This window comes from Hyposmocoma kahamanoa, unplaced genomic scaffold (assembly GCF_003589595.1).
Source record: "Hyposmocoma kahamanoa isolate Upper Pololo Valley unplaced genomic scaffold, ASM358959v1 88, whole genome shotgun sequence".
Classification (NCBI taxonomy): Eukaryota; Metazoa; Arthropoda; class Insecta; order Lepidoptera; family Cosmopterigidae; genus Hyposmocoma; species Hyposmocoma kahamanoa.
The window spans coordinates 10,776,101-10,785,246 of NW_020654466.1; the positions used below are offsets into that span (position 1 = coordinate 10,776,101).

The window sequence follows — 9,146 nt, forward strand, 5'->3', positions numbered from 1 at the left end:
TATACTATAAGTGCCCCCGTTTTAAAAACACCTCAAAAAACCTTGTAGGTGGCTCAAACTAGTTTTCCATTTCTCTGAATTATCAAATTCATTCCACAATCAGGTGCGTTCGAGAACACGTTAGAAGTGGCTATTGACAAGGACTTTTAAATGTTGTTCAAATGATAGTGACCGATATCTTTTAATTCTTGTACGCTATTATATCATATACGATATACGGTGTTACCTTTCAATACTATGAAATGATATCGTGAAAGTAAATCGATTTTTTATGACAAGCATTTTTATGGAAAACTCATGCTTGACCAAAAAGTACACCTAAATTAAAAAAAGACTTATCTCCTTGTATATAGTACGGTTTGAAATGCACCAAACTGTACCATAAAAAAAACACACAGACGCTGTGTAGTGCTTTTCTCAAAGAGTTCAAGGAAATTATTAAACACAAAACATGAAAAGTAGTAGTATCCATATTTTTATAAAGTAGTCATTATAAAAAACTTGGAGTTTTGTTTATTTTCAACATAACTAAAGCGTCTGTCTCGTGCAGCGTGCACGAATACCGATACGTATTTTAATGACAAATTATTACCAATGAAAACTAACGTTTGTAACATTATTTGTAATTTTTAAATTAACTTTTATCATACATAGAAAGTAGAGAATGTAAAAATTTAGGACGTCAAAAAACTTTCGTACTTTTACAATTTTTCACCGAAACCATCTTACCATTCGTTTAAATTTAATTTGACGCTTCTATTTGCTGCCAGCTGTCCACGGCATTGAAATCTAGTTGATATATTCCTGGTCAGACCTTTAAGTTTTACAGTGAGCCAAAACCTTATTCATTCCGGCATCCCGTGATTTAGAAGAAAAAATATATTTTAAAACGCCGCTTCCACATTTTGACAACAATTTAGGGGAAAAACTGGACTTTGGGTATAAAAACATCAGAATAGCCAACCACTGCATATAACTGAATAAACTTGTGGATTTTTGTTCCATTGAAAGTTACGCGTCTTGGCTGGTTTGAGAGCAATGCGGATTTATCTACGGACCGGACGGAACACAGGAGCGGAGTAACGCGTGTAGCGTTAGAACATCGTTTTAAAGTCCGTCCATGTCACTCCGTACGGAACATGTTCCGCGTGAACTCCGCACAAGGCTCCCATGCATTCATTGTAGACGACAGTCTTCCGTGAATATCGGAACTAAATTAAATATTCGATTTCCCGCAGGACCATACGCAAAGCTGTGAAACCAGCCTATGCGTTCCCTAGACAACAGTTGTGCGTCAAAAGTCTCATTGATGTTATAAAGGAGCTCCAGCTCTACTTGCAAGTACTAAGAATTATTGAATTTGGTGCCATCTAGTGTCGAGTAACGGAACTCCAAAAGCAAACAGTTCATGTTGTTTCTCGAATAATATGTAATAAATGATGAGATTTGTAATCATTACTGCTTTCAAATAACGTTAACCTTTTTTCGAATAGCTCAATGATTTCAAATAAAGTTAATATTTTTTCGGACATCCCAATTAACGTACATGCACTCATAACAAGTTTTTATAGTTCATAAATAAAACCTGTTGAGGTATGTTTGATAATGTATAACTTTGTTTTGATGAGGGTACAATCTTTTTAAGCACAGATACTAAATAGTACAATTTTGATACTATTTTGGTAATACATTTGTAAGGTTTTGTTAAGGTACACTCGCCATTCTAACTTTCCATTGCTCGACGCAGACTAAAGCGTGAATCACAAAGAGAGCGGGTGCGGGTCGGGTCGGACCGCGTCGGATCTAATTGCATGTATTTATATTGTGTCGCAGGACGCGCACGTGCTCGGTGTGTTATCGTCCGTATAAATTACACGGAATTAGACCCGCCGCGGTCCCGACCCGACTCGCACCCGCTTTGTATGTTTCACGCTTTATTGCAAGAAGCTACAATTGTATCATTTTCGAATCTTCACGACGCGAACGCCAGTGCAAATAAAGTACATAGTAGTGACATCATTGAAATAAGTATATATTATTTGTCTCATTTCGTTTAATAATAGTAATATTTATGAAGACTATGCATCCGCTAAATTCGTAAACCTCGTAAACCTCCATTAATGCGAACTTTTGAAGAGGCATAAAACAGAAGTACTAGAAATAATTATATGACAAACCATGATTATATTTGTAATTAAAAAAGGGTCTAGAAATTTTAAGTTTTAGTTGCCCGATATTGTGCTTGAAGAGTAAAAAAGGGGATGTCGTCCAAAAACGGAGTTAGGTACGAGGTTTTCAAATTTAGCCGACATATTCTTTATAATTAATTAATAAATAATCTTAGCATGTAGTATACGGTTGTGTGCGTTGGGTACTAAACCCGCTTGATACATTTCCACTATTTTGTTTATACGACGTGAAATTTTATCTCCCTGGAATACGGGACGTAAACGCTACGACACGAAAGATCAATTATATTTCTTACTAATCCAACGCCGCTATAATGCCAGCACATCTCTCATGGCTTCCGCAGGGGTGACGAACCTGGTAGAACCAAAAATAACAGTATTATCTACCCCACTGGTAATGACGCTGCGGTGCAATCTTTTTGATTCCTCCGCTGTAATGCCTCCAATTACGAATATTATTACAGTGGGATTGTCGAGAGGATGTTTCGTGGTTCGAGCTTTCTTGCTCGTTAGTATACTGAAACAATAAAAAAATATTATGAAGATAAATCATAGCCAAAAAAAACAGAAGTTTATGATACATTTCATAAAAGAATTTGCCTTATGAATTTAGGGTTCTAAAATTTTGACGTTACGAATATGAATTTATTATGCGAAATGAAAAATTATTCAAATAGTATTATAGGCGTTACTAATGCGTGAGACAATACATACTTAATTGTAAATAAGATTAATTATTTACAATTGCAGTGGGACTTGTAAATGGATTGATGTTGATAAAGAAGAAAGAGAGGTAAAGATTTCTCTAATATTAGTATTATTATAAGTTGTGAGTCGTATTAACACATTTATTTAATATTAGTAGAGATTATTTATTAAACAAACTCCACTTACTTTAGACCACTTCGTAACAAGTCCTTAATGCCCTCGTTTTTGTACCTGAGATCAACTAATTCTGGTCTTTCCGTGTCGACCATATCGTCGACCAGCTGATGTATAACCCCTTTGTACTCGTGCCCGACGCCAGTCTCACACGGTTTTAGCACGGAGTTGTATCTGAGAAAGAACATTGGGTATTAAACATTGAACCCGTTGGTGGGTGTGGCAACAAAACCTGGTTCAAGTTCAGCCAAATCAAAGGACATTTCCTTTGTGTTGTTCAATCTTTGTATCAATAATAATGTCACCTAAAGTTAGTGACTTTTTATCACCCTTTTTTTTCTACTTCCTGGCCACTTACATGTATAAAATTTTGAGTAATTTTCGAATTCGATTTTCCTGTACTATTCTTACATTGGTTCGTTCCCTCATCACTCTCATCAAAATTCTTAAAACGAGAGAACATGCTTATAAATCATTACCCTCATTTAATTCCAAACTTCACATGATTTACTGTTAAATCATAAAGATAAGGCCCTTCTAGGGTGAGTGTTGTCTGGTGTGTGTTTAATGAGAAGTTTTTTATACCAATTGCAATTTTTTTATAACATTTTATTGTTTACAGTTTTTCATTTCTACTTTTAAATAAGTTATGTGAACCGAACCTTTCCTTTCGAAAAGGCTAGAACTAGCTAGATTAGGCTAGTCTTGAATAGGCCCAAATGTAGTTTTGGGAAAACACAGATAGTGTATTCCATTTCTTTGTCGTAAGTATTAGGACGGACGAAGTAAAGCACCTCGTGTGAATAGAAGTTCTGAAACCATCGCGAAATTCCATTCTTCCAATAATACTTACTTCACCAAAATCTTCCTCATCTGTGCAACATCCTTCAATCGCGCCATAATATTTTTCGCTATCTCATCACACTCCTCCGGTGTGACCATCTTTCCGCTTTCCTCAAACAAACTCCTATGATCCTCGAAAATGGCAACACTTAATGTTTCCATGAGACTGTCCTCATGACTCTTGGAGAATGAAACTTCAGTACCAATAAGTGAATATACGTGGACGATCATTGCGAGTAAGTTCTCCAAGGGAAGGTTACGATCTTTACGGGATTTAATTAGCTGACTTATCTGTAATACACATATATACATAATAATGAATGTATCGTACATTTATAACGATAAAGGATAAAGCTCATACATAAATTTAAGTTAAAAAAAATCCCGGAAGAAATAACGATCTAAATGATTCTAATTCGATAAGCTCTTTCGGTCTATCATAGTTACTTAATAGATTCAGGCGTCACTTAACGGAAATCCATGATAATAAAAATGGAACAAAATTTATTTGCTACTCTGCAAAACCAGTGGAGGTTAAATCGTGCAAAATAGCTACGCTTATTTTGAATATTATGTACACATATTCGGCAAATTAAGAAAAAAAGTGGGTTTGCCGAGTAGAAAAGTAATTTACTTCAATTTTCATTAGTTACCACTACATTTTATATCAAATCTAGAGGCACTAAAATCACATCAGTACGTAAACTTGGCCTATACATACACCTTTAAAGGATTACACAAAATATAGTTAAACAAACAGGATCCAATCCACATCCACTAACTTTCGAGATATGGCAGTTTGAAGTTTAAAATTGTTTCTCATCTTGCTTTATTTTCAAAACTTATAATGTCATGTAACTCCAGACATTTATTTATGATTATATGTTGGATTTTTTTTTTGTTGGTCTAAGAGGTTAGACTTTAGGAAGCGTTTGGTACATATAACTCATTGTTTGATAATTTTGTGGAATGTATCCTTTTTGCTTAAGTACGTCCAATTTATGAAATATATTGTAAAGAGAGTTCAACCAAAACTGAAGAAAATGTTCACGAACATCAGAAAATTGACAATAAATAGTTGGCAAAATAGAACAAGGAAATCAAATGTAACAACGCAGAGGTGTGATATTAATACCTGATGAAGAACACTAGTAGAGTCTCGACTAGCAGCAAGGTTTTGAAGGACTTGTATCTCTAAGCTTGTAAGCAAGTCGAACTGAGCGCGCTTCGGCGATTTTAACGTTTGAACTACGCCTATTGCCTGCTGCAGGATGCCCAGGTGTTTGACGATTACATCGTAGTTGCCTGAAACAACCAGACACAAAATTTTGAAAATATAGATAACGAAAACGAAAGTGTACATAAAAATGTTGAGATTTTCAATGCAATGTAATGATACACTTGACCTATAGCGCTAGCAATCACTTGCGCGCCATACAGTCTAGACTGAAAGTAATTTTTTCTTAGGAATCAAACATAAGAAATTGATACACACCTTTGGAAGCTGAAATAATCTTTTCTACACTCTGTGGAGTGACTTTCAACAAAGTCTTCGGTCCAGGTGACTTCTGTACATCTAGTTTCGACAGTTTGTTGTAAAGGTCGAACATGACTTCCTTCTGTGATTTATTGATCATGTAATCCAATGTCTGGATGCACGCTTCATCTGCATGGTAAAGGCAGCCGGGACTAAGTTGCATGTCTTCAGGGTGTGATATTCTGGAAGCAAATATTTACATTGGTCTTATAATAAACCATAAAAATTTGATTTACTATTGCATATATTAAAATATTTAGCATCGGAATAAAGAACATAACATACACATTAGCCTCGCAAAGCGCCGACATATCAACAGCGACGTCGTTGGCATGTCCAGGGAACCGCGGCAACACGGCCATCACTTTGTCCAAGACTGACTCAACATTGTGGCTCGTTATCGCGCACAGATCTAGTGTGCGATCCACTAAGATCAGTGATGCGGGGTTTGAGCAGTTCTAAAAATATATTGGGTATGGGAAACTAAATAATTTTTCCGGATTTAATCGAGTATATTTGTTTTGTCAAAGAAACCGACGTTCGGGCCCTTTACAGGTCCCATGGTTACAGTGGACCTGTAAAGGGCTCGAAACGTAGGTTTGTTTAAAAAACAAATATACGTGATTTAAATCCGGAAAAATAAAGACTTTCATTTCCCATGTGTAACATTCGCGAAAACCTAAGAACTCGGAAATATATTGGATAGTCTTTGAAATAATTATAAATAATGATCTACTTACTACCTAAGTAACATATTTTAATTCTTTGATAAGTATTTAACAAATCTACTGATCTAAAAATCTGCTGATGTCAAAATTCAAGCTACAAAGCCATATAAGAAAACATGAAACTGAATATAAAATAATAAAATTATATACATGTTCATTAAGAAAAGCATCAAATAATGTCACTGAGTAACCTAAATCTAAACAATTAGAGCAATCTTTGAATAGGTAAGAAAACAATGTCAAACACATTAAATATGTCGACAGTACAGTTATCATTATTCATACAATTAACGTGAAAATGTTTAGAGAATAGTACTGTACTTATTTTCTAATTATGTTAAATATGAATTCCAATTAATTGTAAAGTACAAACAGTGCAAACAAACTACACAAACAGAAAATTGTTTGTATAGTCTGTTCCAATCCATTTTGAACAAAAAGTAAACAAACCTGTTTGGTTAAAATTCTAAAGCAATCACTCAGTAAATCGAATAAATAACACTTTCACGTATATTTCGAAGATTTCACCATTTTTGTTTTCAACATTATACAATTGAATAGAATAGATAGAATAGAATAGAATAGAATAGCATCGTAAAATCGTATTTGAAAAATGGTAGGCCAAAAGTGAGGTTATTATTCATTTATACTTTTATGACTTGCCTATGGTTGCTAGTGCAGTTCGAAAAAAAAAACATTCAGATCAATCAATTAAAGTTTAGTAATCGATTATTAAATCGAACATTTCAATTGCAATCAAATGAGTATCTAAGTGTAAGGATTTGAACGAGGATTTAAATTGAAATTTTAAATATGCTTATATAGGTTATGTAAGGAAAACCGCTAGCATGACTGAATTGAACAAATCGTTTTATTAAATTAATTAATCGATTTGTAGTTGGCGTTACAATTGGCCATCACTAAACCATCTATGGTCGGGTCAGTGACTTGTTTGTTTACTTTTTGTTCAAAATGGATTGAAACGAAGTATAACACCGCTTTTGTTTTACAAACAATTGCCTTCTGCTGCATAATTACTTAAATACTATATTAAATAAATACAGCTTGTGAATAAGTGTTTTTTGCTTACTTCTTGTAAACACAAATGACAAAAGTCAAATGTAACGGTGACTACACTAAATTATTCAAAATTTGTAAAATTCTACTGGTTAGTTTACAACATAAATATCTCCTGGCTGTCAATGAATGTGGCTCTTTGTTGTGTATGGTTGACAACAACTATAATACAAGGTTGATAACCTCTGGTAAATTAGTAATCCCAAGAGTCACTAACTACTATGGAGATAGGACCTTAAAGAAACATATTCCATGCCTATTAAACACAAAAAACAAACAAACTTACTAGAGGTTATTAGAGATGAAACTAAAAAGTGTGGATTATTTCACAAATTTTTGTTAAATAGTAATTATTTTATTTAAGTATTTTTGTTGTAAACTGTATATACAGTTTTATAGGACTATGTTTATCAAAGTAAAATGAACTTTTTTTAAATTATAAATTAAAAAAATTAAAATTTTCAAACTATCCTAATAAAAATAATATTACCTTTCTCCTAGCCAAGCAAACAGGTGAATTTTGCAGTACACCAGCAACTAATGAGCTATAGGCACCCATATAAAACACATCCTCTTTTAAATTCATTGAATCCATCAAGCCATTCAGTCCGCTGGCTAATCTCCTTACTTCAGACCTTTCCTGACTAGTTAAGGTAAATAGGTCTAATGATGTGGAATCCGGGATGAGCTTGCCGTCATAAGTTGGGTATACCTTTGTAAATGGAGGTGTGAGGAATACAACATTTGTTGGTGTTATTGTGAAGATAGGTATGTGAACTATTTCTGCTGCACATTGCTGAAAATATAAAGTGATTGGCAATTTATAATCATTCTTCTAGTGTAGTTATACAAGCTACATTTCAATTGTAAAATAACAGGTAGAATGCAGTAGTTGTCAGCATTGTATTTCCACACTGATTGCACGCTAGCAGCACACCAGCTATATTACCAGTTGGCAGTTGTGTTGCAGGTTTCCCATGATTCAGTTGGGTTACATCTTATATCCTTCTTGTAAAACAATTTATTTTCAAACTGCGTATTATTGCTCAAAATGCATACATTTGTATTTCAATATTCTGTCATGACTATGAAGTAAAATATAAATATAAACAACTTTTTTAGACAACTTCAAGCATACCTTTTTCCCAATCCATTCAATCAACATGGCTTCCAACTGCTTAGTGGCCTCGGCAGGCCCTCTCCCAGCAGTGATCACATCACTCACATCTTTCCCTTCATTTATCTCCAAAAGCACAACATCTAGACTAATGGTTGATATCAAAATGCAATGTGCAAAGTCACTGTTACGTATTATCTCATGAATAGTACGTAGCTGTGTACTTGTTGTTTGCGTTATGAACACTGCCTTCTTGTGTTCTTTCCTAGAAAACTAAACAGACAATGCAATTTGCTCGTGTTATTGCTTTCAAATTCGAAGAGATAATATAGCGACTACCTAACCTTTGTTTGTTTTGTTAGTCTGTTTCATGGAATGAGGAAGTTTTGGATTACTCTGTACAATGGGTCTATCAATTTGTATACATAACTATTACAACTAAGAGTTGCTGGAAGATTTTATAAAGATGCTGTCATTAGCATAAGCAAAATTCATTTTACCTCAAAAGGTGATAAGCTCTTGACCGAAACGGCTCCTCCTGATAGGAGGTTGAAAAGTCCACCATCCCAATGTAAGCATTCAGCACTGGCTTCGTCCAAGAACACCACAGCTCCTATAATACGATTGTAGACCTCGGACCACCAAGCCTTGCCAAACTCCTTTATTGAAGCAGAAGCCATTGCAAATATTCTTTTTTTATAATTTACGTGTTCCCATGACTTTATTTACAGAAGATGCAGGGAGTAGGGAGATCATAGGTTTGCGCCATATAT

At 34.4% G+C, this 9,146-nt stretch overlaps 1 protein-coding gene across 1 annotated transcript; it reads right to left on the bottom strand.

Moving 5' to 3' along the window:
• Positions 1-1,957: 1,957 nt before the first annotated feature.
• Positions 1,958-9,135, bottom strand: LOC113235785 (sec1 family domain-containing protein 2-like). Its single transcript, XM_026471685.1, has 9 exons — positions 8,874-9,135; positions 8,395-8,646; positions 7,747-8,052; positions 5,737-5,909; positions 5,410-5,633; positions 5,050-5,219; positions 3,925-4,205; positions 3,084-3,245; positions 1,958-2,706 (listed from the first exon to the last, which is right to left on the bottom strand). The coding sequence occupies exons 1-9, from the start codon at positions 9,051-9,053 to the stop codon at positions 2,499-2,501; spliced, it is 1,956 nt and encodes a 651-aa protein (XP_026327470.1). The 5' UTR covers positions 9,054-9,135; the 3' UTR covers positions 1,958-2,498.
• Positions 9,136-9,146: the final 11 nt, after the last annotated feature.

Excerpts from the sequence above, each read along its gene's own strand:
- LOC113235785 (XM_026471685.1), bottom strand. The coding sequence starts at position 9,053 with ATGGCTTCTGCTTCAATAAAGGAGTTTGGCAAGGCTTGGTGGTCCGAG. Across the intron at positions 4,206-5,049 it reads CTACTAGTGTTCTTCATCAG|ATAAGTCAGCTAATTAAATC; the intron begins GTATTAATATCA and ends TGTGTATTACAG. Across the intron at positions 2,707-3,083 it reads TTGTTACGAAGTGGTCTAAA|TATACTAACGAGCAAGAAAG; the intron begins GTAAGTGGAGTT and ends TTATTGTTTCAG.